The sequence below is a fragment of the Heteronotia binoei genome, chromosome 6, assembly GCF_032191835.1.
Source record: "Heteronotia binoei isolate CCM8104 ecotype False Entrance Well chromosome 6, APGP_CSIRO_Hbin_v1, whole genome shotgun sequence".
Lineage (NCBI taxonomy): Eukaryota > Metazoa > Chordata > Lepidosauria > Squamata > Gekkonidae > Heteronotia > Heteronotia binoei.
The window spans coordinates 20,020,970-20,048,644 of record NC_083228.1 but is presented as its reverse complement, the minus strand read 5'-3'; the positions used below and the strand labels follow the sequence as shown (position 1 = coordinate 20,048,644).

The 27,675-nt window shown below is 46.8% G+C and overlaps 1 protein-coding gene across 1 annotated transcript in view; it reads right to left on the bottom strand.

Moving 5' to 3' along the window:
• Window positions 1-21,228, bottom strand: part of BICC1 (BicC family RNA binding protein 1) — a 199,374-nt gene extending 178,146 nt beyond the window's left edge. The window contains exon 1 of the mRNA XM_060241083.1: window positions 21,018-21,228. Within this exon, the coding sequence (XP_060097066.1) occupies window positions 21,018-21,213 (196 nt within the window). The 5' untranslated portion in view covers window positions 21,214-21,228. The remainder of the gene's footprint in view (window positions 1-21,017) is intronic.
• Between the last annotated feature and the right edge of the window lie 6,447 nt (window positions 21,229-27,675).

Below are 27,675 nucleotides of genomic sequence, written 5' to 3'. Positions count from 1 at the left end.
AAGCTTGTATGTTTTGTTAACTCTTTTCTCTACTTCAGTTAATTCTCTTAATACTGTATGTAACAGAAATCCGCCATGAAAGACCTAAAAGTTTCTCTAGTTCCCAAGGGAGAAACTTTCATTTATATGCCACTTTCACCCATGTTTGTTACAAGGATGTCTGTTACATACAGTAGGGACAAACATGCAACAAGTTATTATTGAAGGGATGTCACTGTTACAAGCCAGGAAAACAAGATTTTATTCCACATGTCTGCTAAGAAAACTTGCAAATACTGAACCAAATATGAATTTAGTAAAGGAGACTTGAAATCTATTGATAATCAGAGGCTGTAGATAAGAAGAACGAATCTGTCTGTAGACACATGCTGGTATTAATTACACATCCAAGTTTCTCTGACAAGTTCCCTGTAAGCAGTGTATGCAAATAAGCTGATAAAACAGTGAAGTGCAAAATTTAAACACAAACATGACCAAGTTAAGACTATGAAAGGGCATCCAAAAGAGCTATCTCTAAAGTTAGAACATCAAGCATACAACAACATATGTGTAGTCAAAAATGTCTTTGAACCTGGGGGCTGGACAAGATGACCCTGGAGGTCCCTTCCAACTCTATGATTCTATGCTCCTGTATGGCTTTTTAAGCAAAGAAAAGAACAAAGTCTGCTTATGCTAGCTGGTCCCTTTGGGGACTGCTGCTGTAACGCTTCGATTCTCAATAGCTGTGGTTAAAGTTTTCTGTCAAAGAGCAAAACTGACAGGCATTTCCCAAAGACACTGGAAGTCAATAAAATATGCCCTTAACAAATTGAACCTTGAAGTGCAAATGTTCTCTACAGTGTGGCTTTAGACTGCTACTGCAATTCTGTGGGAAAGGCAGAGACTGCATCTGTTCTCTAGCAGGGGTTTCCTTCACATACAAGTTAGGGACATAATATCTTCAGAATACATTTCAACCTTACTGAACTTCTTTTTTTTTTTTTGCTTAACACGTAACGCTTCAGTGAACAACTTAAAACTCGTTTAATTTGGACTGAAGATTTCATTTTTCCTCAAAGACATCAAGTTTGAATATGTGGGGGAGGGGGGGAACGTTACTCAAAATGATAGTATGCTGCTTGCAGAAGTCTAATAAGCGGCCTACTGGAAAGAAGGTGAAGCCTGTTGAAATCTGTAACATTGACTCTGTAGCAGCAGCAAAGAAAAATGAAACTGAAGACAACTAGCTGACTCTTGATGGGGGACGGGAGAGAGAGCAGAGAGCACATCAGACCTAGGAATCAGCTACTCTTTCAGACAACAGGGATATAAACGATCCAAGAGCAGAACTTTTTATTTTTGTAGCAGGAGCTCCTTTGCATATTAGGCCACACCCCCTGGTGTAGCTATCCCTCCAGCAGCTTACAGGCTCTTAATACAGGGCTTACTATAAACTGTTGGAGGATTGGCTACATCAGGGGTGTGAGGCCTAACATGCAATAAAGTGCCTGCTACCAAAAAAAGCCCTGCTCAAGATACATCTACAATACAGGGATATAAATGACTCAAGAGACATCAGCTATAGATGCCAGATTCTTCATTCCTGAGGCTTGATCTCCCCTTCATTTGGTTCTGTAATTATGTGCACATAGAAAGCTTGTCTATATTCCAAGAATTCTACTGTTTGTAATGCTGGTGTATCTATACACCAACAGTGCGCCCCCACAGGCTTATCATTGTATCCACTAGGATCCATTGCTCCCATCACTTTCTCTTGTAGTCAGTCTCACAAACATTTAATTCCCTGTCCCCTTCCTCTGGACATTCCCACAAATCATGGACTTTAGATTTGCACAGGGAAACCACAAGCTAAAACAAATGCAAGAAATTTATCAAGAGAAAGGCACAGCCCAAATACAGGATATACTCAAGCAAGAGACTGATTGGGTGGTCTGTTCTCATAGCTTACTGTAATCAATGAAACAGTAAGGAATTCATTTAAAGGAACTTTTGCATCTGTGTCTGCACGGCTTTGAACCTTAGTGTTAGCATGCCCAAATTCTTAACTTATTTTTCAAGTCAGAGAAGAATTGTTTCAGGAAATAACAGTCAAGCTAGACACAAGGAAGTGTACTCAGGAACGGTGTTCCCTCTAAGCGGAGTTAGTGAACTAGCTCAGTTTTTTAACCTTTGGCTCACACATCTTAGCTCAGGGAAAACGGCCCCAGAGCAAGCTAATTTATGCAGGAGCTCACAACTTTTATGCCAGTAGCTCGCAAAGTAGAATTTTTGCTCACAAGACCCTGCAGCTTAGAGGAAGCATTGCTCAGGAACCTGATCCGGAAAACGGACTTCTGAACATGTGAAAGAACAGCAAAAGGTCACAGGTGGAAAAGAACAAGAAAAGAAATACGCCAAGCACTGGAGTGACAGGCAAGCCATTGCACTCATTCTAATCAGCTCTGCCCAGCCTGATCTTGTCAGATCATGGGAGCTAAGCAGGGTCAGGCCTGGTTAGCACTGGGATGGGAGACCTCCAAGGACGACCAGGGCTGTGATGCGGACACAGGTAATGGCAAACTACCTCTGAACATCTCTTGCCTTGAAAACCCTATGGGGTTGCCGTGAGTCAGCTGTGATTTGACAGCAGAGTATCAATAATCTCTGCTTTTGAAGGTATGGGCTTTGTTTCGTTTCTTTTTTATACCAGAGATAGAGATGGGACCAAAATTGAAGCAACCACAGAGGACTTTGGTTAGGATCTCATGTAGTCATAAAATTACAGCGAAGAGCTTTTATTTATTTTTATTTAGAGCATTTATATTCTGCCCTTTCCCAGATGGGTTCAGGGCAGATAACGTTTTAAAACAGTAAAACAGCAATTGAAACCAATAAAAGTAAACACAATACAATTCCGGCAGCTCAGTTGGGCACATCGTAATGTACTGAACATCAGATAGTATAAAATCAGTATTTCAGCAGAGGTGGTATCGCAGCACACGGTCAGCCGATGGGAAAGGACGCCCGCTGCCTCAACCACATGCCTGTTGGAATAGGGTCTTACAGGCCCTACGAAAAGGTAACAATTCAGTAAGGATCTATGAGGGGAGCTGATTCCACCAGGCTGAGGCCAAGGCCGAAAAGCCCCTGGTCGAGACTAGTCAGACGTCCTTCTGGCCAGGGACAGTAAGCAGACACTGCCAGATCGTAGCGTTCTCTGGGGCATATAGGGGGCTGCAGAAGAGCTTCCCTCTTCTACAGTTATTTGCATGCCCTCCTCCTGGGTGGCTTAGTTACAACTACCACTGACTTCCCCCCTCCCCAGTTCCTCTTAAATCCTGGCTCATTACAGGAAAAACATTTCTGTGGAAACTCAGGGGGAGGGAAACCTATACAAATGATAGGTTCGTTACCCCCAAAATTATTGCCACTGGACCCAAACTTGCATTTCTTTTGGTGCAAAGTACATATAGCCTCTGCCATCCTTTTTACTTGTCCCTTAAAACTAAGGTATGTGTATATTTAATGATGTTGCTGCTGCTGAAAAATTACACAGAGGCATGTTTATTTGCCAGACAGGCATTAAATCAGGCTGTCCACAGCCAGCCCGTAACAAGACATATTTTCCAATGATAGGTAAAGATTATAATGTAACCAGCAAGAATGTGCAAGCCAGCAATACTGAACCAAAAAACAAATTCATGCCAAACCAAGATAGCCTGTTATACTACTAAGGAAACACGGGAATTCAAGGAAGTGGTATTATTACAATAGTTAACAATGGAATGCAAGGACATTTTTAAAAACTACAACTCCCACAAATCAATTTTGTATATTTATTTTTTTCTATAGGAAAGCCTCATCAGCAAATTTGGCATGTGAAGTCTCAGGGAGTAACTGAAACCTTTCCTGCCTAGGCACACACGAAACACCAAATGTAAATGCTATTAAAGATGTCCCATTACTGCAAAATCCCGCCTGCTAACCTGAAACTTCAGCGTTTTGGTTTTGCTAAGAGCTACATTAAAAGGACTTGGATTCTTGCAGAGGTTTTATTACTACACCAAGAATTATTTACATAGGAAAGAATTTGCTTCCTGCCCTGAACACCTACCCATTTCAGAGGAGCCAGAACTTAATTGATTTCAATTTCAACCACCAGAAACTGTTAAATAGTAGAAACCACAGAGAGACCTTTTATCACGATATTCAAAACACCGAGAGTTGCATGGGCATGCAGAATTAAAGGCCAGGGGATTTTGCAAAAATCTCATTCCCCGAAATTGAAGACATAGAAATGCTCAGTTCAATATGAAGGTGTCGGTGCCACATAAATTATCCATCACATTTGCATTTTAATTTGCCTACCTTAGGGACTGCCTCTCCCCATATGTTCCCCAGAGAGCAGTGAGATCTAGCTCTCAAAATCTTCTACAAATCCCTGGGCCAAGAGAGGCTAGACTGAAGACAACCAGGGAGCAAGCCTTTTCAGCAATGGCCCCTCGGTGGAATCAACTTCCAGAGATGATGCGAGCCCTGCGGGACCTGAATCAGTTCCGCAGGGCTTGCAAAACCTTTCTCTTTCAGCTTGCCTTTAAGACAGAACCTGGCTAAACTGACCTGTAGCCATCTAGCCATCTTATGCATAATTGTGACCTATAGTACCTTATAGCACCTTTTACCTATTTTAATTAATTTATGTAACTGAATTGTATTTTAAATTGTTTGCTTACATTGTATTTTATTCAAATCATGGTATTCCATGTCTGTGAGCCGCCCTGAGCCCGCCTTTGGCGGGGGAGAGCGGGATATAAAAATAAATTTACTTTACTTACTTTACTTACTTAATTGTAAACCTCAAAACTAACTTAACTTACTCTTGACATTCAGAGGGTGGCCGTTATCTGACGTAGGTTTCTGCACTTTAACTTAAGACAAAATTATTCCAATTGGGTAAATCACTACCAGGAGTATTTCAAGTACTTGAGGCAATAACCCCCTTAACAGCAACGGAGTATTAGACAATCAGTGTGGAACATTGCCTGTCTACAGTTTACTGTCTACAGTCTGCCGCATGATGCAGAGTGGTAAAGCTGCCATACTGCAGTCCAAACTCTCTGCTCACAACCTGAGTTTGATCCCAGCGGAAGCCAGCTCAAGGTTGACTCAGTCTTCCAAGGTCAGTAAAATGAGTACCCAGCTTTGGGGAGGGACGGTGGCTCAGTGGTAGAGCATCTGCTTGGTAAGCAGAAGGTCCCAGGTTCAATCCCCGGCATCTCCAACTAAAAAGGGTCCAGGAAAGTAGGTGTGAAAAACCTTAGCTTGAGACCCTGGAGAGCCACTGCCAGTCCGAGTAGACAATACTGACTTTGATGGACCAAGGGTCTGATTCAGTATAAGGCAGCTTCATATGTACAGAGCAAAGATTTGCAAACTATGTCACTCTCAGAGTTGAACAATTGTCCTGAGCTTACTAAGTATTTTAAGCCCTAACAATTTCCTTATGTAGCCCAGAGCCCATCCCCAAAATTGGGGGTGGTGGACAGTGCCATCAAGTCACAGCCAACATAATGGCAACCCTGTAGGGTTTTCAAGGCAAAGGATGTTCAAGAGGTGGTTTGCCATTGCCTGCCTCCGCATAGGTACCCCGGACTTCCTTGGTGCTCTCCCATCTAAGAACTAACCTGGGCTAACCCTGCTTAGCACCTGAGGTCTGACAAAATCAGGCTAGCCTGGGCCATCCAAGTCAGGTTATCCCTAATATTAGCTATGCTGAAATTCAGAAAGTCAGTGACCAAGTTAAAGTGATCTGTTATGCTCAAACACCCAACCAGTTTGGCGGCTGGCAAGTCCATTGCTTGATGAGCTGTCCAAATGTTACTAAGTCTGGGTGATTATAACCATCTGCAGATTTCATTTTGTTCACATCACACCAATATCAATTCCTTTGCAAACCATCTGCCACTGCCTCCAGTTTTTCAAAGAGCACACAGTAAAAGGTAGAAAAACCAGGATGAGATTTGAGTGGAGACATTAACTGAGCAGAGAGTCTGCCCATAATCTCAACTAATCTAACCTCGCAATACACTCATGTGATCTCTTCTCAAACAGAGGCAAAAAGCAGACAATGCAATCTAACTGATGTTGGATCACTGAAAGGAAGCACCTAACTGCAGGCTCAAGGAGAGGATGAACTACAAACAGTTCTATGCAAAGGGGGGGGGGGGTAGCAGGAACTCCTTTGCATATTAGGCCACGCCTCTGATGTAGCCAATCCTCCATGAGCTTCCAGGGCTCTTAGTACAGGGCCTACTGTAAACTCTTGGAGGATTGGCCACATCAGGGTGTGTGGCCTAATATGCAAAGGAGTTCCTGCTACCAAAGAAAAGCCCTGGTTCTATGCTTCACACAAATCTGTCACTTTAATAACTGCTTCTCCACTAAATGAGATGAACCCAACTCTTAAGCTGGGCAATGGAAGCTACAGTGACCAAGTGACCCCTTTGCAGGTTGCCCATCCTGTTTGGAGTCTTACTAAATAAAAAGGTTAAATAGGAACCTGTCTGGTTTTACCCTGGTTATGGCAGAAGCAGCTGAAAGCTGGGCTAACAAAAAGCAAGCGTACTGCAACATCCCAAGCAAAAAATTAGAAGCATTTAAACATTTTCTGGCCTCACCTCTAGACCTCCTGATGGCCCCTGGATTTCACCCTGTGTGTGTGTGTGTTGGGAATGGATGAGTTGTTGGTCTTACGTATTCCAGCAGCCTATTCAGACGCTTAATTTTGGGAAACCGTAAACAGCACCACGACATTCATCCATCACTTAGAGCTACAGCCATGATTGCTGATAGTAAGGAAGTCAGAGAACGGTGCGTTTAGAAAACACCTTGCCATACTCATAGCTACAACTACCGGATTATTTCAGTAATACAAGTGAAGTTTATGCTTCCTTCCTTTTGCCAGAACAACAGAATTGTGTACTGGGGAAAATATGGAGAGATGAAACGTCCTTTTTCAGGGATCTTTGGTGCCAGCATTCAGTACTGTGCAAGTCTAAACAGTCTGAGAAAACCTCTTGCTCATCTTCAAGGCACGAGATTATCAAACATAGCTATTATTCTTAGCCGTATTAATGTTAATTCTGTAACTGTCAGTCTGCCACTGCAATGAGCAGGATTACTGATAGTTCTGGGAGGGATGGAGGCTCAGTGGTAGAGCCTCTGCTAGGTAAGCAGAAGGTCCCAGGTTCAATCCCCGGCATCTCCACCTAAAAAGGCTCCAGGCAAACAGGTGTGAAAAACCTCAGCTTGAGCCCCTGGAGAGCCGTTGCCAGTCTGAGTAGACAATACTAACTTTGATGGACTGAGGGTCTGATTCAGTATAAGGCAACTTCCTATGTTCATATGTTCTCTGCCTACATGCTGAAAAGTTACTGATGGTCAGTGTCCCCTCTAAGCGGAATTAGTGTGAGCTAGCTCACAGTTTTTTAGCTTCCAGCTCACACATTTTTGTCTTCGCTCAAGAAGGATGGCCCCAGAGCAACCTAATTTATGCAGTAGCCAAATCGCTCACTCACAACTTCAATGTCAGTAGCTCACAAAGTAGAATTTTTTGCTCACAAGACTCCAGTTTAGAGAGTATTGTTGATGGTCTCACTCCTTTGCCCCTTTGCATTGAACAAAAGCTCACCAAACGAGCCTTAATTTGACAGGGCCGCTACATATGTACAGGAAGAAGGAAGCACTCCACCAGGTGTACTTGGCCAGCTGTGGCAAGCAAAAAAATAATTCATAAATAAGAATAGGATTGAGATCCTCTCCCTCTTTGGGACTGCTAGGCCACAGATTACTAAAATAATAGGCTGGTGCGCTAACAAAAATAATACTTTCACAGATTTAAGCACAAGTTTAACACTGCAGTCTACACCCTCTTTCCCAAGCGAGCCAACTGCAGCAAATTAATAACACCAGAGCCGTGTTAACAATTAGGCCAAGTAGGCATTGGCCTATGGGTCCCCATGCCTTTAGGGGCCTCAGGCTGGCTTTCCCACCTGGTTTCCCCCCTGCTTGCAGTCCTCCCAGCCTGCATGAGCAGCCAGCAACTGAGCTGCTCTGTGCCCGACTTGCCTGGTGTGGCTGCTGTTGCCTGGTGTGGCGTTGTTACCAAGTTTGCCTCTCCCCTGCAGCTTAGTCAAAGGGGCTTTTAAGAAGTTGCCTCCAGGCTGCATTAGGGACCGTGGGCGGTGGGGCAGGCACTCAGATGGAGATAATCTGCGAGAGGGCCCCCAAGATTTCGACTGCCTAGGGGCCTCCGCAGCGTTTAAGCTCGCACTGAATGGTGCCTCTGCCAACGCCAGTTAAGCAGACTGCTGCTAGCAGCTGAGGAAAAACAGTGAACTAGCTTTGAACCAACAACTCCCTCCCAGTAAACTAGCATCCAGGGACCAGGGTATAGCCAGAAAGCATAGGATCCTACTGCCTTGCTAAAGCTACAGAGGTATGGACAAATGCTTGCGTGGGAGACCGGCTGGGAAACTGTATGTCCGCCATCCTAAATTCTACAACAGATCAGCAGCAGAACACAGAAGCAATAATAAAAGAGCACCCGCACTGTGCTCTTTGCAGCAGATTCCAAGTTCTACCACTGGAATGAGCAAAATATGAGACCCAGATTGTATGCAGCTGCCAAGGTACGTGGCCTACCGATGCAGTGCTTTGAGCCACCAGTCTTCAGTTCAGGAAGCTTAGCCATTGGCTGGGCAGCTCAAACCCAAACTCAAACGTATGTTAAAACTTAAGATTTCTATATTGATGCTGCAAGATTTCCCAACAGCCCCAAGTACTTTAGGGTTGTTGTTTTTTTTTCATATGAACGCTTGAATTTTCAGAACTAGTCTAGAATGAATGCCAACATACCCCCTGTAGCTTGGAATCCATCATGTTCATGAACTGATACACAAATCACATTACCTAAAGTGCATTCCACCATGCAATCATTCAAATCAATCGTGGCCCAGCAGCTTACAACATACCTGTAATAAAATCCTCAGTGTCAAGAAAGTTGCTCACCCCTGTTACAGGAATAAAACTTAGCTGGACCATTTCTCATCCCCCCCCCACCCCACCTTGGAGAAGCACAGAAGAACATCATGTTCCAGCACTCCATATTTGCTAAGTGTTTCAGACTTTGCTTCTTTGATTGAAATGATTATTGTATTTGCTGTGCCCAGGGCTTTTTTTTTGTAGCAGGAACTCCTTTGCATATTAGGCCACATAGCCCTGATGTAGCCAATGTTCCAAGAGCTTACAGGGCTCTTCTTACAGAGCCTACTGTAAGCTCGTGGAGGACTGGCTACATCAGGGGTGTGTGGCCTAATATGCAAGGAGTTCCTGCTACAAAAAAAGCCCTGGCTGTGCCAAAAATGAACTAGGATGACAACTGGAGGAAGTTCGCCCATTCAGCAACTCTCATTCCACAGTGCTAGGCTTGCTAAAACTCTGGGGTGGGAAATTCCTAGAGCGTTGGGGTGGAGATTGAGGAAGGGAAGAAGTTTACATTTCAAAGCAGCCATTTTGGTGTAGTGATTAAATGTGCGGATTCTTATCTGGGAGAACAGGGTTTGATTCCCCACTCCTCCACTTACAGCTGCTAGAATGGCCTTGAGTTAGTCATAGCTATCGCAGGAGTTGATGTTGAAAGGGCAGCTGCTGTGAGAGCCCTCTCAGCCCCACCCACCTCTCAGGGTGTCTGTTGTGGAGGGGAAAGAGATGGGAGATTGTAAACCACTCTGAGACCCTGATTCAGAGAGAAAGGCGGGGTATAAATCTGCATTCTTCTCAAATCTTTGTAGTCTGGATATCAGCTGTAATTCTGGGAGGTTTCCAGGCCCCACCTGGAGGCTGGCAATCTTACTTCACACTCACAGCCCAGTCCTTAGCAGAACGCAAGTTCAACCGCATCGTCCCCAAGGCAGGGTTCATAGAATGGTATCCTAAATGCTACTTCAAGCTACTTTATTGGGGAAAGGCATTAATGCCAATGGGCTAGGGCCAGTAATCTGTCAACAGAAGGTGATGAATATGGGGTTTTTTTGTGCCCCCCACCCTGGGTTGTGGGACCTGCATGGACTAACAGCTATGCAGGTCATGAAGGGGCAGTTCAGAAGGAGATGTGGATGCAATCATTTCCCTTCCTCTTCTGATGAAGACGGAGAAGGCCATTTCACCCCCTTCCTCCTCAATCCACCTTTCTTGAAAGATCTAGGTGATGTGCAAGCCATTCAAACAAGACACAAAGGAAGTTTCACAAAGGACAGACCCACAGAACTGAGGTCCGGGAAAATAAAATGAACAGCAATGTGGAGACTACAGTAGCATGACGAAATCCCAGTTCATATACTTATTGTGGTATTATTATTTATTTACATTTGTACCTGTGCCTTTCTCACCAGCGGGGACCCAGTGGCATGAGGGCGGGGGCTGAGGACAGGCATGGCATAACAGATGCCACCACAACATCAGGAGACCAGGTCCTATGAAGAAAGGCTGAAGGAGCCAGGCATGTTTAGCCTGGAGAGGAGGCGGCTGAGAGGTGATATGATCACCATCTTCAAGGACTTGAAAGGTTCTCATATAGAGGAGGGTGTGGAATTGTTTTCTGTGGCCCCGGAAGGTAGGACCAGAACCAATGGGTTGAAATTAAATCAAAAGGGTTTCCGGCTCAACATTAGGAAGAACTTCCGGACTGTTAGAGCGATTCCTCAGTGGAACAGGCTTCCTCGGGAGGTGGTGGGCTCTCCTTCCTTGGATGTTTTTAAACAGAGGCTAGATGGCCATCTGAAAGCAATGCAGATTCTGTGAATTTAGGGGGAGGTGTTTGTGAGTTTCCTACATTGTGCAGGAGGTTGGACTCGATGACCCTGGAGGTCCCTTCCAACTCTATGATTCTGTGATTACACAGGTAAGATCTGTGTAACCACCTTGTCTCTGCAGTTGGATCACTACTCCAGTTATAGAGGACATTTACTTTCCTTCTCCCCGTCAGGTAAATCTACTTCCCTTCTCATAGAGAATACTGGTCTGCCCAGTAACTACCAGCAGCCCTCACTTCTGATTGGGCCTGCATAAAGTGCCATCAAGTCACAGCTGACTTGTGGTGATCCCTCGTTGGGTTTTCAAGGCAAGAGACATTCAGAGGTGGCTTGCCATCGCCTGTCTCTGCATATCAACTCTGGTGTGCCTTGAAGGTCTCCCATCCAGGCCTTGGATTCAGCAGGAACTCACAGGAGCACAGCTCCTGAACCTTTCTGAGGGTTCCCCCTCTACCTGGTCCATTGAACAGTAGGTGCAGCTGCATAACAATCCCTGGATTAGGAGAGCGGGCAGCCAGCCAGCCGCCAGGGACTTTGCCACGCCCCCAGAAGCATGACAAAGCCCGTGCAACCCTTTCTCCACTTCTATGAGAGCCAGTTTGGTGTAGTGGTTAAGTGTGCGGACTCTTATCTGGGAGAACCGGGTTTGATTCCCCACTCCTCCACTTGCACCTGCTGGAATGGCCTTGGGTCAGCCATAGCTCTGGCAGAGGTTGTCCTTGAAAGGGCAGCTGCTGTGAGAGTCCTCTCAGCCCCACCCACCTCACAGGGTGTCTGTCGTGGGGGAGGGAGATAAAGGAGATTGTGAGCCGAGTGGAGGGCGGAATATAAATCCAATGTCGTCTTCTTCTTATGTGGCTTGCTGGCCTTTTGACTGGGGGGGCAGGCAGCCCAGGAGAACCCCAGGTGAGTGAAGCCTGCTTGGGCTGGCTGGATCTCTTGCCAGTCCAAGCAGGCCTCGCTCGCCCAGGGCTCTCCTTTCTTGCATTGGGTTGGTTTTGGTGTGTATGTGTGTGGCATATGCTAATGAGCTCCTCCACCTATTTTTCTACAAAATGACCCCTGCTCCCATCCAACCACTAACGAGAGCTGCTTAGCTTCAAAGAACTGGCAAGACTGAGCTATCATGGGCCAGTCAGATGAGGGCATGGTCTGGGCTTTGGGAGCTGTTTATAAACAGCTATGGACCATCTAGGACACCTACAGGGACACCGTTTCCAGTTTTCCAATCAGAGTGTTCAGCTTCAAATAAATCCTCGTTCTCGGAGGCAAGGTGGCGCTGTCATGTTGCAGCCAATTTAAATTACCCCATCAATTTAAGGTAAGCTTACCTCGGCAGAGAGGGTGGGGTATAAATCGAATTAAACATAAAGATAAACATGAGATGAACGTAAGGGGCTTACCGTTGCCTGTCTCTGGACCCATCCTAATACTAACCAGGCTATTAGTTGAGGCAACAATCTAATACTGCTCGGCCCCTCCTGCCCAAACTTCCTGCCAAACTGTTTTCCAGTTGTTGTGGGCAGGGAGTTAGTAAACCGGGAAGCCTTGGATCTGGCTGTATTGGATCACTAATAAATAGGGACTCATTTGCCTATTAGGCCACACCCCCTGATATCACCATTGTTTCACACTGGGCTTTTTTTTCTTAATTGCTTTGTGTTAGGAATTGATGGTTTTATAGTTTTAATGTAACTATTGTTATAAGTTTATGCTTAAACTTATGTTATAAGTTTATGCAGGAGTGGCCAAACTGTATCTCAAGAGTCACATGCAGCTCTTAAATCTCCCACCGCCCCCATTGGCCAGCTTGGAGAAAGCATTTCTCTCTTCAAATCACTTGTCCAAGCCAAGTCAGCCAACAGCTTGGAGAATGCATTTAAAGTTAAAGTTGCTTTCTTTCTACCTCCCCCTCCCCATCTATTAGCCTTCCTTCCTTGTAGCTCTCAAACATCTGATGTTTATTCTATGTGTCTCTTACATTAAGCAAGTTTGGCCACCCCTGCTGTAACAATATCAATCAAAGAAATAACCAGGGCTGACCCTGCCTAAAACTTGATGAGATTGGCCCAGGCACTTCTGACTGAGGTTACTTATTTTTTATTGATCCAAGCGGGCAGCCGTGTTGGTCTGAAGCAGTTGAACAAAGCAGGAGTCAAGTGCACCTTTAGAACCAACCAAGTTTTATTCAGAAGGTAAGCTTTCGTGTGTTCTCTAAGCACACTTCATCAGACGAGGGGATCAGGTAGAGCCAAGGAGATGGGTCATACTAAAGCAGAGAGGAAGAGTGGGAAACTGCCCCAGGTTTGCATGTATTCCAATCCATGCTTGTCCACAAAAATCTGCCATGGTTACAGGTCATGAACTTTCAAGTTCTCTAACTGTATAAAAGCAGTGCATCATTCATATTTTGACTGTCTTAGAAAACCAGTTAAATATTTAAGAAATCTATTGCGGCTCCTCAGAGGTTATATACAGATCATTAAGTTTTGATTCAATGTAGCTTTTTTTGTTCTAGTAACGCACTACTATGAACTTTTATTTTGGAAGCAGTTAAAACCATCAATGGAAAATTTTGATTTATCCTGGTTATTTCAACTGGCCCTCTTCCTTGGCAACTGTCTGGTGCAAAAACGAAGGAATGGTCAAGAGGAGCTATGATAAAAGTGATCAAGCCAAAATAATGAAGCTGTACCAAATCCAAAACACCACACAAGTGGCGGCCTTGCAAAGCACCTTTGGCAACAGCTGAACATCTTATACATATGAAGCTGCCTTATACTCAATCAGACCCTCGGTCCATCAAAGTCAGTAATGGTCTACTCAGACTGGCAGTGGCTCTGCAGGGTCTCAAGCCAAGGTTTAGGTTTTTGACCCTTTTTATGAAGATGCCGGGAAATTGAACCTGGGACCTTCTGCTTCCCAAGCAGATGCTCTACCACTGAGCCACCGTCCCTCCCTTTACATGCTGTAAAGACTGGCAGGCCCATTAGTATCACTAAAGCTAGACCTGCACGAGGGTGGGTACAGACAACTCCTGGCCAAGTGACTGTTAGCCAAGGTGCGCAGGTACCCATAATAAACTAGGCACTTAAGTCTAACCAAATGTAATAAATGACCTATGAGTCCCACACTTGGACAGCTAAGTTCCTTGCTTCAGCTTGCCCAGGACAAACAGGGTTTTATAAATGTATGCAGGGCTCTTTTTGTAGCAGGAACTCCTTTGCGTATTAGGCCACACTTCCCTGATGCAGCTAATCGTCCTGGAGCTTACAGTAGGCCCTGTACTAAGAGCCCTGTAAGTCAGGGGTGTCGAACTCATTTGTTGAGGGCCAGATCCGACATAAATGTAACTTTGTCGGGCCAGGCCATGTGCGTCATAAAATGTAACGCCAGGTAGCAGAGATATAAACTTTATAAAGGACACAGACAAACACAATTAAAGATTTTTTAAAACTTAAAATAAAACATGCTTAAAAAATTAGCACTCGTTGGTCTTAATGGTGCTTTCTTTGTTTCTCTCCCGTGTGATTCAGGAAACTGGGCAAAGGAAGCTCTGGCTTTTTCCTTCCTTCCCCAGGGGACCAGTGCGTGTGGGAGGGAGCCTCATCCAATAGAAGGAAGAGAGGCTTGGCTTAGTAGCCTGTGCAACAGAGAGCCTGGCAAAGCAAACTATCCCTCTCCCCCTTCCTCCCTAAGGGAGAAGCCTCAGCCAATGTAGAGACTTTGCTCTGTAGTCTGTGCTACTGAGCAAGCCTGGCATAGCAAGCTGTGATACAGAAAGAAGCGAGAGAAGAGGGAGAAGGAAACAGACAACAGCCAGTTACTCAGGGGCCTGATAGGAGCCCTCTGGGAGCCTGATTTGGCTCCCGGGTCACATGTTTGACACCCCTGCTAAGCTCTTGGAGAGTTGGCTACATCAGGAATGTGTGGCCTAATATGCAAAGGAGTTCCTGCTACCAAAAAAAGAGCCCTGAATGTATGGCAATATTATCCATATTGGCTATCGCCCTCCTAAGTGATAAGGAAACTTCTACCATATTTCTAGGTATATTATTTAACAGCAAACTTCATGGCAATATCTGCCCTATGCTACAAATTCTCTTCACTCTTTGCCTCCTAACATCAAGTATGTGTAATCACAACTCTTTAGAACACCTTCCCAGCCTTTAAAAGCATCTTCAAATTATGATATTACAGCAATTGCGAAAACACTGAACTCTACTCAGCTGCATTCCAAAACCCCTCTACTAAGCAAAGCAAAATATTAACTGCTTAAAGATTAACCTACCCCCAGGAGACTGAATCTAATCTGAAACAAATTCCAAGCCTTATAGTCAGCTGCACCAACTGCTTTTCTGCTAACCCACAGCTCACTGAAATGATCAAAAGCTATGGTATCTGAATTCAACACGCACAATGTAAGAAAACCAGCACACAATGGCTGCACAGCCTTTCAGGTATCTACAGACATTAAATGCTCTTTTCAAACAGCTGCAATATGAAACGACAATGGACTGACAGGTGCTTTCCAGGAGGCAAGTACACGAGTCCCCCCAACACACCCTTGGAGACCTTGTATGAAAGTGTTATAGATAAAAAGGTAAAGGTGCAAGCACCAGTCGTTTCCGACTCTGGGGTGACGTCGCATCACAATGTTTTCACAGCAGACTTTTTACAGGGTGGTTTGCTGTTGCCTTCCCCAGTCATCTACACTTCCCCCCACCCCCAGCAAACTGGGGACTCGTTTGACCAACCTTGGAAGGATGGAAAGCTGAGTCAACCTTGAGCTGGCTACCTGAGCCCAGCTTCCGCTGGGATCGAACTCAGGTTGTGAGCAGAGAGTTTGGACCGCAGTACTGCAGCTTTACCACTCTGCGCCACGGGCCACTTGTGTTATAGACACCCATGCTTTTTCTGTCCCATTGCCATCTATGGTCAAAAAGGATTCTCGTGCTTCTAAAACCTGCAATACCTGTTTTGACCACACACTGGGGGGGAGTTAAAAGGAATGAGAATATGGGCTACAACTACAAGTACCACCCATCAGTTCTGTTTAAAAAGCAAAGCAGTACCACTTTGCACAACAGTTCAGTTCAAGAGAACTCAGAAGCATCCAGTGGGCACCAAGTCCCCACATTCTCAGCAACATCCTTGAGTTCCATGTGAAGATAATGATTTAAACAGAACTTTTAACTCTATGGACCTCAAAGAATACCCCCCCGAGACGTTACTGTAGTCCCTTTCATAGGGCTTGTTAACCCACTTTGGCCTCTGAAAGCAAATAGGTTTTTAAAGGGTTTCACACAACCATAATAAAATGCAAAAAAAAAAAATCAGAGCAAAAGAATTCTTCAAAAACACAGATTAAGCTTCTTTAACTGCAGGAAGATTACTTGTATCCTTGGGGGGGGGGGGATCTGTTTGCCTTAGGAAACCAAAATGGATCGAAAAGGCCTAGGAAATGCACTTTATATGATGATATTGGATTTATATCCCGCCCTCCACTCCGAAGAGTCTCAGAGCGGCTCACAATCTCCTTTACCTTCCTCCCCCACAACAGACACCCTGTGAGGTAGGTGGGGCTGGAGAGGGCTCTCACAGCAGCTGCCCTTTCAAGGACAACCTCTGCCAGAGCTATGGCTGACCCAAGGCCATTCCAGCAGGTGCAAGTGGGGGAGTGGGGAATCAAACCCGGTTCTCCGAGATAAGAGTCCTCACACTTAACCACTACACCAAACTGGCTCTCCAGAGGTATCAGGTTACATCATGGGAGATGGTATCAGGTTACATTATATGGGAGAGGTATCAGGTTACATCAAAAATAAGAGTAAGGACATTTGCAAAGTCTGGGTTTGGATAATGCCTAATAGAGAAGGGAGGAGGGAAGTCTGAAAGTTTTCATAGAGATGATCACATTATAGCAATATTGTAACAAAAGGGGGAAAAACCTATATAAAAGTTACCACTGTTGATACAAGTCTTGGCTTGCTCTTCTATATTTTGAAACAATTTATTATCCATATTACTGACAAACAACACTACACACTAGATGCCAGATTTTAGCAACACTGGCAAAATTACAATAGGGTAGATGTTACAGCAACAGCAGTGGAAATGGAATGCCTAGATGACTATCCATTTCATTCACCTTCTTCAGGCTGCAATATACTAGGTAAAGCCTTGAATTCAGTAATGGGATGCCCAGTATTTCCTTCAAATTTATATTTAGACACTCTCTAGCTTTTACAATTGTTGTATAGACAGTTGGATTTGGAGCCTCAGAGATCAACAGAGTTCCATTAGGGGTTACCTTTTGTCAGATTCAAAAGGTCTCTGTGCTAAACTGTTGCTGTAACATCAACCCTCTATTGTAACAGTTGTTACTTTTATACAGTTTTTTTCCTTTTGTTACAATATCACTTTCCTGTCTAGCCATCTCTTTCTGTACACGTTATAGCAATGGCAGCTTCTTAACCAAAAATGTCACCTAGCTAAATATTTATTTGCCTTCTGGAAATGTGAACGCATACAGTACAATTATGTCGTAACTTCTGACGTTCTCTTGGAGTTCACGTTTCATTATGGCCAGCGAGACCTACTGCCTTGAGCTGCTGTGCGGCAGAACTTAACATCCGTGTAAATTACTAAAACACTTTCGAAAAAAGCGCACAAGAGGCCAATGAAATACTTTGTACCAAGCCTCCAAACAAGGGATGCCAGCTTCCAGAAAAATCTACCCTAAAACAAGCACTCCCCCTGAAAACAGCTGAAGCTACAAGTCCTGCCATCTGTAGAAAGGAAAGTTCGTCCACATCTGGGAGATCGAACGTCTCTGGGAAACAAGCCACAAAGACTGGGGATGAAGGAGACGGAAAACAGCATGCAAGAACCAGAGCCAAAAGTGTGTGCCGGGAAGCCTATTTCTAGCATTTCTACTTTAGCTGGCACTTGGGACTGAGGACAGAGACTCTGAACTTGAAGCATCCCAGAGCAGCAAATCAACCTCAGCCAGAACAGAGGAAGTGACCCGAGGCTTGGAACCAAACAGGAAGGAAAATTTAAAAATCTAAGCACCTCACCGGTTCTCCACTGCTGTATAGAAGTAATGGAGACTGCCAAGTCTCAGTAGAGATCCTGCCTTTTGGCTACCAATCCAATTCCACTGGTCAGGGACACCTCTAAGCAAGCCCCTCCCATCTGCTGAACTCCCCTGGACACCCCTGACTGGTGTTCCTTCTAAGCTGAGTTAGTGTGAGCTAGCTCACAGTTTTTTAGCCTCTGGCTCACATATTTTTGTCTTCGCTCACGAAAAATGGCCCCAGAGCAAACTAATTTATGCAGCAGCTCACAACTTTAATGCTTAAAGCTCACAAAGTAGAATTTCTGCTCACAAGACTCCACAGCTTAGAGGGAACATTGCCCCTGACCCTGGGTAAGATGTCTTTTGGACTAAACGGAGTAAACTCCAAGACTCCAATTGCAACATACAAAATTTGGAAAACTCTTTTCCAGAAGACAGCTTCGGAACGCAGCCATGTTGGTCTGAAGTAGAACAATTAGATTCCAGTTCATTAGCATCTTTGAGATCAAGGATCCCTTTGGTCTCTCAGATGCGACTGAACTAGAATCTATCTTTTTCTAGGAGCCCTCTATAATAAAGGGTGAGGGCAGCCATCCCGAAGACACAGGGAAGCTCTGCCACTGGATCTTAAATTTGTACCATTTTGCATTCTAAACCACTGCCTACCAGCCATATGTAGCTCTGCTCTCATTACCTGATTCCTTGTCTGAGCACATGAAAGCTTACGTTCTGAATAAAACTTTGTTGGTCTTAAAGGTGAAACTTGACTCCTACTTTGTTCTACAGGGAAACTCTATAACTTCCGCACACTGCCATTGACATAAAGTGACATCAAAACTGGGTGGGGGAGGGAGAGAGAGCAGAGCCCCTGGGCATCCTTTACTCTCTCCCTCCCTCCACCAGTGATGATCTCATGGACTCAAAGATCTAGCAAGACAAACTCTCTCTGTTCTGGCATGCTTCTAAGGTCCAAACCAAGGAGAACTATTTTTTGTTCTGCAGGCAACTGGGAGAGACAAGATCTCATCCCAGGGTAAAGAGCGGTGAGGAGACAGGTTCGACCTGCCTCTAGGCAAACTAGGAAATTGCCTAGGGTGCCAGCCTTCCGGGGGCACAAAATTGGGTGCCCCCGCAATGACGTTATCAGTTTGGGAAGGGGCAGAAGTTAGCCTTGCCTAGAGTGCCAGATGGTCTAGGGCCAGCCCTGGCTTCAGCATATTTCAGCAAGCTGTTCTCTGGTAAAGCGGCGTTTATCTCCCTCTGGCTTCTGGTCAACAGCAGGTGTGAAAACCAGAAAGAGCACCACGGCTTGCCATTTCAGGTCTGCTTTGGGATCAGGCTCAGCACTCCCTCTGAGACAAGTTAGCATGAGCTAGCTCACAGTTTTTTAGCCTCCGGCTCCCGCATTTTTGTCTTAGCTCAGGAAAAACAGCCCTGAGCAAAATGATTTATGCAGTCACTCACAACTTTAACGCCAGTAGCTCACCAAGCAGAACTTTTGCTCACCGAACCCCACAACTTAGAGGGAGCACTGGTCAGGCTCCCGGCTTCTCTGGCCCTGTAGCAGAAGCGCTCTCCTCTACGTCCTCTGGGCACAGAGAGGGATCACTGGGGCCAATTCCACACTAGACCTTTAATCCTGGTTCAGCCCTCTCCCCAAACTGACACTTGAGTGGTAGAATAGGAGAAGCCAACTCTATGAGTTTATGGGTGCTTTCACATCCAATAAACGATTCACTTTCAATCCAACCTCAATGCACAGTTCAACTGGATTTTACTGTGTGAAATGGCAAACTCCACTATCAAACGGTTGCTGAAGTGGGTTGAAACTGGATTATTCAGCATGTGTGAAAGCACCCTGTGATTCTAGTGTAGAAAATCAGTTTGGGGACAGGGTCAGACCAGGCTTAAAGGTCCAGCGCGGAACTAGCCTGGGCGTGGCCATAGGGATGGATTAGCCGCAAATTCCCTGCATCGTGGAGGGAAGGGGAGTTCAACTAGATGACCTTTGGGGGTACCCTTTTCAGCTCTCCCTTGCCTTCTTTCTTCCATATATCCCCTGTGCAGCCGGGCTTCCTCCGTGGGCGTTGGAGGGACTTTGGCTGGCACGTGGAGAAGCCTCGCTCCCCAGACAGTGCAGCGGCATGGGAAAGAGAAGACGACCCTGGATTTAAATCCTGCCCTCCACTCCAAATCTCAGAGTGGCTCACAATCTTCTTCATCGTCTTCACCCACAACAGACATCCTGTGAGGTGGGTGGGGCTGAGAGAGCTCTTGCAGCAGCTGCCCTTTCAAGGACAACTCCTACAAAAGAAGACTGTAGATGTATACCCCCCCCCCTTCTCTCTGGATCTGAGGAGCCCCGTGGAGCAGAGTGTTAAAGCTGCAGTACTGCAGTCCTAAGCTCTGCTTGCGACCTGAGTTCGATCCTTGGCAGTAGCTGGGTTTTCAGGTAGCTGGCTCCAGGTTGACTCAGCCTTCCATCCTTCCGAGGTCGGTAAAATGAGTCCCCAGCTTGCTGGGGGGGAAGTGTAGATGATTGGGGAAGGCAATGGCAAACTACCCTGTAAAAAGTCTGCCGTGAAAACGTTGTGAAAGCAACGTCACCCCAGAGTCAGAAGCGACTGGTGCTTGCACAGGGGACCTTTCCTTTCCTTCTCTCTGGAAGAAAGTCTCAGAACGGCTCACAATCTCCTTTATCTCCCCCCCTCCCCAACAGACACCCAGTGAGATGGGTGGTGCTGAGAGAACTCTTGCAGCAGCTACCCTTTCAAGAACAACTCCCACGAAAGAAGACGACTGCAGCTTTATACCCTGCCCTTCTTTCTGTATCAGAGTGGCTCACAATCTCCTTTATCTCCCTCCCCGACAACAGACGCCCTGTGAGGTGGGTGGGGCTGAGAGAGCTCCCACAGCAGCTGCCCTTTCGAGGACAACCTCTGCCCGAGCTCTGGCTGACCCAAGGCCATCCCAGCAGCCGCAAGTGGAGGAGTGGGGGCTCAAACCCGCTTCTCCCGGATCAGAGTCCGCGCACTGAACCCCTGCAGCCAGCTGGCTCCCTCCCCCCTCGGCGGGGGGCTCACCTTGCAGCATGGCCTCCAGCTTCTTCCTGTCCACGCGGAACCGCTCCTCTCCCCACTCGGGGCTGGCCGCGGAGGGGGCGCGGGCGGGGCCGGCCGAGGAGGAGCCGCCGCAGTCGTCGTCGGCCAAGGGCGAGTCGGCGCTGCGCTCGCTGGTGGAGCCCGGGTCGGAGAGCGAGTAGCCCGGGGGGGCGGCCATCCCGCGCCCCGCCGCTCCAGGCCGCCACTCCGCGCCAGAAGCCACGCAGGCGGCGGCCCCCTCGTCCTCGTCCTCCTCTTCCAGCGCCGCCGCCGCCGCCTCCTCGCCGTCCTCTCCGCAGCAGCAGCAGCAGCAGCCGTCCTCGCCGCCTTCGCCGCCTCCTCCTCGGGACGCTATCTGGCCCCACAGCCGCCCGCCGCCCGCTTCATCCCAGCCCGCCAGAGCGGCGGCTTCGGCGGTTCCTCCTCGGGCGCCCTCGTCCGCCTCCAGCTCGGACTCCCGGCTCCGCTTGCCGCCACCGCAGCTCGCCTTGCAAAGCGCCTGGCCCGGGCCGGCGGCGGCTCGGCTGCGCCCCCATCCCGCCCGCAGGCCGCACAGCACCCCCGCCTCCTCCATTGGGCGGCCCCGAGCACAGGCCGAGGGAGGGAGAGCTTCGCGCGAAGGGGCGGGCCGAAGGGGTTGGGGGGGGGGTCGAGAAAGAAGCGCTCCCCGGACGCCCGAAAGTCGCGCCTCTCGCTCTGCAGCCGCGGCTCTGAGAGAAACTCCGCAGGCCCCGCCCCCTCCATCCCGCCCCTCCCCCTCCCCTCCCCCCCTCCTGCTCCGCGGCCCCGACCCTGCTCTGACTCGCGCCGCCGGCTTGCCGCCAAAGCACAAACATCAGTTTCTGTGCGACGGTTTAGTCCCGGCCTAGGAGCCCCTTCAGACACCCACGAAAGTGTTCAGGGGCAGAGAGCGCCCAGTTCGAAGTGGACACAGATCTGAATGCACCCACAACCCTACATCCGCCCACAAACCAACCTTCCCTCTAAGCTGTGAGGGGAAATTCTACTTTGTGAGCTGCTGCATCCACCAGTGTGCTCTGGGGTCATCCTTCCTGAGCTAAGACACAAATGCCTGAGTTGGAGGCTAAAAATCTGTGAGCCTGCTCACGCCAACTCAGCTTAGAGGGAACAGTGCCGCAAACAAAGCCTAGTAGATTCTCACACAGAAAAAAAAAAGCACAGCGTTCCCTCGGACAGATGCGAGGAGTCTTTGTGGCCCTTCCAAGAATCCCTCGAAGTTTTATTCTCGCCCTTAAAACATGAGGGGACGAGAGTCCCAACTCCTTCAGACGAAATATTTTCACACATATTGTGCGGCTCTAGAAGTCCCCATCAACCTGTCTGCTGGCTTGGATATAAGGCATTTCTCTCTTTAAATTTTTTCTTGAAGCCAAGCCAGCTGGTGGCTTGGAGGAAGCATTTAAAGTTAGAGTTGCTTCCTTTCCACCTCTCCCTTCCTTCCCCCATCTATTCCTTCCTTCCTTCCTTCCATGCACCTCTCAAACACCTGACATTCATGTCTTGTGGCTCTCAAACATCTGACATTTATTTTATGTGGGTCTTACATTAAGCAAGTTTGGCCACCCCTGGTTTAGTCAGAGGCTAGGAGCCCTTCAGACACCCACAAAAGTGTCCAAGGGGGAGAGAGTCCGAATTCCCTCGGTCAGGCACGGGAGTCTTGTTGTGGCCCTTCCAGGAATTTCTTGAGATTTTATTCTTGCCTCAACTTGAGGGAAAGAGAGTCCCAGCTCCTTCAGAAGAAAAGCAGCGGCTTTAGCTCAGCTGGGATTCTCTGTCCAGGAAGGGGTTAACAAGCAAGCTTTGGGAAACACTGAGGACAAACCTACCCGGAGTCACTCCAATCTAAACCCGTTAGTTTCAATAGGTTTAGGTTTGGAGTAACTCTACACAGGGTAGCGTTAAATTTGAATTTACATCCTTAGCTTTCACCTTGGGCATCCTGCATTTCAGAGCCCCTTGACGTGACTGATTAAATGTTTGGTTTTTCCTGGCTCCTACATGAAATGTCGTCCATCCGAAGGTGTGGCTGCTACTTCATGAATGCTTTCACATTGTTACTCATGTCCACCAAGGAATTACAGCCTGCTCCAATCATATCCAGTGTGTTCCCCATAAACTGAGTTAAGTGTGAGCTAGTTCACAGTTTTTTAGCCTCCGGCTCACACATTTTTGTCTTAGCTCAGGAGACGTGGCCCCTGAGCACACTAATTTGTGCAGTCGCTCAGAACTTTCATGCCAGTAGCTCACAAAGTAGAATTTTTTGCTCACAAGGCTCCACAGCTTGGAGGGAGTGAATTACAACCACTCTTGCTTCAGGAGTATCCGCTTCAAAGTGGACCCAGATCTGAACGCTTCTACGTGCGCCCACACACAAACTGAGCCTAGTAGATCCTCACACAGAAAAAGCACAGAATATATGAGTTTTATTTTTCTCTTGACGACAAGTCACATGGCAACCTCATAAGGTTTTCATGGCAAGAGACATTTAGAGGTGGTTCTCCAGCCTCCACATCACACCCCTGGTATTCCTTGGCAGTCTCCCACCCGTGTATTAACCAGGGCCAGCCCTACTTAGCTTCTGTTATCTGATGAGATTGGACTAGCCTGGATTATCCAGGTTATGGCTCGTGAATGCTTAGGCGTCAATTAAAAAAAAATTTAGTTTTGAGATACAGTTAGACTTGCTGCTAATTTTTATGAAGGCAGCCATTCCAGTTGCAAAGTGCTTTTTGTAGAAACGGGGGTTTTCTTTTGAGAGGAGTAGCCCAATTAGCCTGTGGCTCTTTAAGGAACCACTGACCTAGCCCTGAAAGGCTTCCTTGAGTGTCTGTGGGGCCCATCATCAATGGCATGACCATCAATGGACACGAATGGCTCAAAATACTTTGGTACCTGAAGCAGAAATGGTCGTTCCACTTCAGGTAAAAACACTTTTAAACTTATAGGGCAGAGGTGGCCAACGGTAGCGCTCCAGATGTTTTTTGCCTACAACTCCCATCAACCCCAGCCACCCCTGTTATTAGCAGAAACAATCACAGAAGTCTCAGCAATGTATGTAATTTGAGCTCAAGGAGAAAGAACTCCATTAATGTTTTGAGATGATGATGCATGCAGATAGATTTTCTCATAGAGTTCCATACCTGCCCATTGTGAGGGGAGGGAGACCTGATGTTCCAGGGAACCAGTGTGATGTCATGGTTAAAGAGTGTTGGATTAGTATGTACAAGACCCAGGTTCAAATCCTGACTTGTGCCATAGAACCTTGCTGGGTGACCTTGGACCAGTCACACTCTCTCAGCCTAACCTACCTCACAAGGCGGTTGCCAGGATAAAATGGAGGAGTGTTGGATGATGTAAGGTGCTCTGAGTTCCCACTGGGGAGTAAAGTGAGGTATAAATGAATTAAATAAACTAATTAAAAATCAGCTTATTGCTATGAGCACTAATAGCAAAACAATTAATGGTCTGTCAATAGAAATCAAACCTCTATTTGCAGAGGTTTCAGTTCTGTCCGTCATTGCCAGACGATAGGGGGAAACCACAAGGAATAGTGATCACCTTTTGCCATCTTGTTACCAGCAGGGCTCAAATCACCACTTGCCATGAAACTCAGGGGCTGAACTTGGACCAACTTTTCTCTCTCAGCCTAACCTACTTCATAGGGTTGTTGTGAGATTAAACTCAAGGGGTGGAGAACTAGCCACACTAATCTGAGTCACTGGGAGAAAAGGCAGGGTCAAAATACACTCAACCAATAAAACTCCATCAAAAGTGTCGTTTAGAGAGAGCAGGGGACAGCCCCATCCAGTGTTCTGGCAAACAGGTATCTAGCTCAGCAGTATCCGTATTTCCAGACACTGTTACCAACTGAGTAACTATAGTTATAAAGAAGTAAATGAATATACGTTCAACCCATGCATACTTAAGAATTAATAATGCAGAAACAGCCATCTTTTTACCGCACAAAACTGCTTGTTAGTAACATGTAACATTGCTATAATTATTAAGGCGGCATTAAAATAGTCACAAAAAAATGCTCTTAAAATTGTTGCACTCTTTGTTGCAAGTTAGTAGTGAGTCAGGTCAGAAAAAAATAAAGAGACCTGCCTACAAAGTCAATGGGCTGGGTGGGGGGGAGAGTTCCCCTGCCTGCTTCTTCTTTACGGTCACTTGACCCTGCCTCTGAACTTCTGCATTTATTCTATTTTATTCTATATTTATTTTATTCATTTATACCTTTCCATTTTCTCTATTGGGGACCTAAGGCGGCTTGCATCATTCTCCTCTCCCCCATTTATCCTCACATCAACCCTGTGAGGTAAGTTAGGCTGAGAGTGTGACTGACCCGAGGTCACCCAATGAGCTTCCATGGCAGTGGGGTATTTGAACCTGGATCTCCCAGATCCTAGTCCAACACTGTAAACCAGGGCTTTTTTTGCAGAAAAAGCCCAGCAAGAACTCATTTGCATATTAGGCCACACCCCCTGATGCCACCATTGTTCCACATAGGACTTTTTAAAAGAAAAGGCCCAGCAGGAACTATTTGCATACTAAGCAGGAAGGAATAGCTCTACCTATTGATGGGTGGCCAGTCCGACCGTACCCCGGAAACTCTAGACCTGGCTCTTCAAGCCATAGCATCTTGGCTCAGGCTGGGTTGGTTGAAGCTGAATCCGGCAAAGACGGAGGTTCTCTATCTGAGTTGGGGTGGTCCGGGAAGGGAGATCCCTTTACTGGCTCTTGAAGGGGTGTCATTAATACCGGCTCCTAAGGTCAAGAGCTTGGGAGTATTCCAGGAGTCCTCTCTTAAAATGGAGGCCCAGGTAGCAGCCGCTACCAGATCTGCCTTTTTCCATCTTCAGCGGGTACGGCAATTGACCCCCTTCCTGGAGCATGCCAATTTAGCAATGGTGATCCACGCTACGGTCATCTAGAGAATAGATCACTGTAATGCTCTCTGCATGGGGCTACCCTTGACTCTGACTCGGAAACTACAGCTAGTGCAGAATGCTGCGGCGTGACTGTTAATGGGGCTCCCTCGTTGGGAACATTTTCAGCCAGTGCTCAAAGAGCTCCACTGGCTACCTATTGTGTTCAAGTCCTTTTCAAGGTGTTGGTATTGACCTTTAAAGCCCTTTATGGTCGGGGGCCTGCCTATCTGCGGGACCGCCTTTCTCCACATGTTCCCCAGCGAGCACTGCGTTCAGGGACACAAAATCTACTGCCCATCCCTGGACCAAAGGAGGCTAGGTTATGCTCCACAAGGACCAAGGCCTTCTTGGTGGCAGCACTAGGAATATGGAATGCTCTCCCGGAGGCTATAAGGGCCCTGCGGGATCTTTCTACCTTCCGCAGGACCTGCAAGACAGAACTGTTCCAACAGGCATTTAACATCTGACCCAGGAGAAGACTGCCACCCCACATCTCTAAAGAGCTATGATTACCATCTGATCACCATCAGGAAAAGAACCCGCCTACATTAAAGTCAGCACCATAGAATGTTTTTTAGAATGTTTTAATTATAATTGTATTTTATTGGCTTTTAAATTGTTAATGTAAATATCTAAATTGACTGTTAGCCGCCCTGAGTCCGCTTGCAGAGAGGGCGGGATAGAAATTTAAGGTAAACAAATAAATAAAAAATAAATAAGCCACACCCCCTGACATCAAGCCAGCCGGAACTGCATTCCTGTGCGTTCCTGCTCGAAAAAAGCCCTGCCGTAAACACTACACCACACTGGCTCTCATGCAGCCTTTCTCAGCTTTCCTTTATATGTAGGGTTGCCAAGTCCAATTCAAGAAATATCTGGGGACTTTGGGGGTGGAGCCAGGAGACTTTGGAGTGAAGCCAGGAGACATTAGGGGTGGGGCCAAGATCAAGGCTGTGACAAGCATCATTGAACTCCAAAGGGGGTTCTGGCCATCACATTTAAAGGGACGGCACACCTTTTCAATGCCTTCCTTCCATAGGAAATCACGTAGGATAGGGGCACCTTCTTTTGGGGCTCATAGAATTGGACCCCCTGGTCCAATCTTTTTGAAACTTGGGGGGTATTTTGGGGAGAGGCACTGGATGCTATACTGAAAATTTGGTACCTCTATCCCAAAAAACAGCCCCCCCCCAGAGCCCGAGATATCCGCGGATCAATTCCCCATGATTTTCTATGGAGATAAATCTCTATAGGGAATAACAGAGTTCCCAGCAGACATTTCCCTCCCCTCCCCCCACTTTCTGACGACCCTGAAGCGGGGGGAGGGCCTCCAAACCGGGGGATCCCCTGCCCCCACCTGGGGATTGGCAACCCTATTTATATGGGAGCTTTACTCAGGAATACAACAGTTTTATTCTAACTAGTATAAGCTTCCATGTGCATGCACCCGTCTCCAGATAGAAGAAGTCTGCCTGCTTACAAAAGCTGATACCTGGAATAAAACTTTGTTGGTCTTAAAGGTGCCCCTGGACTCAAACTTTGCTCCGTTGTTTCGGGCCCACATGACTACTCACATGGATCTATTCGGAATGCAAAATTAGCCCTGAGATGTGGAAGCACTGATCTGCAAGCCCGTGGTGCAATGGTTAGTGTGTCAGATGAGGATCTGGGAGACGCGGGTTTGAATT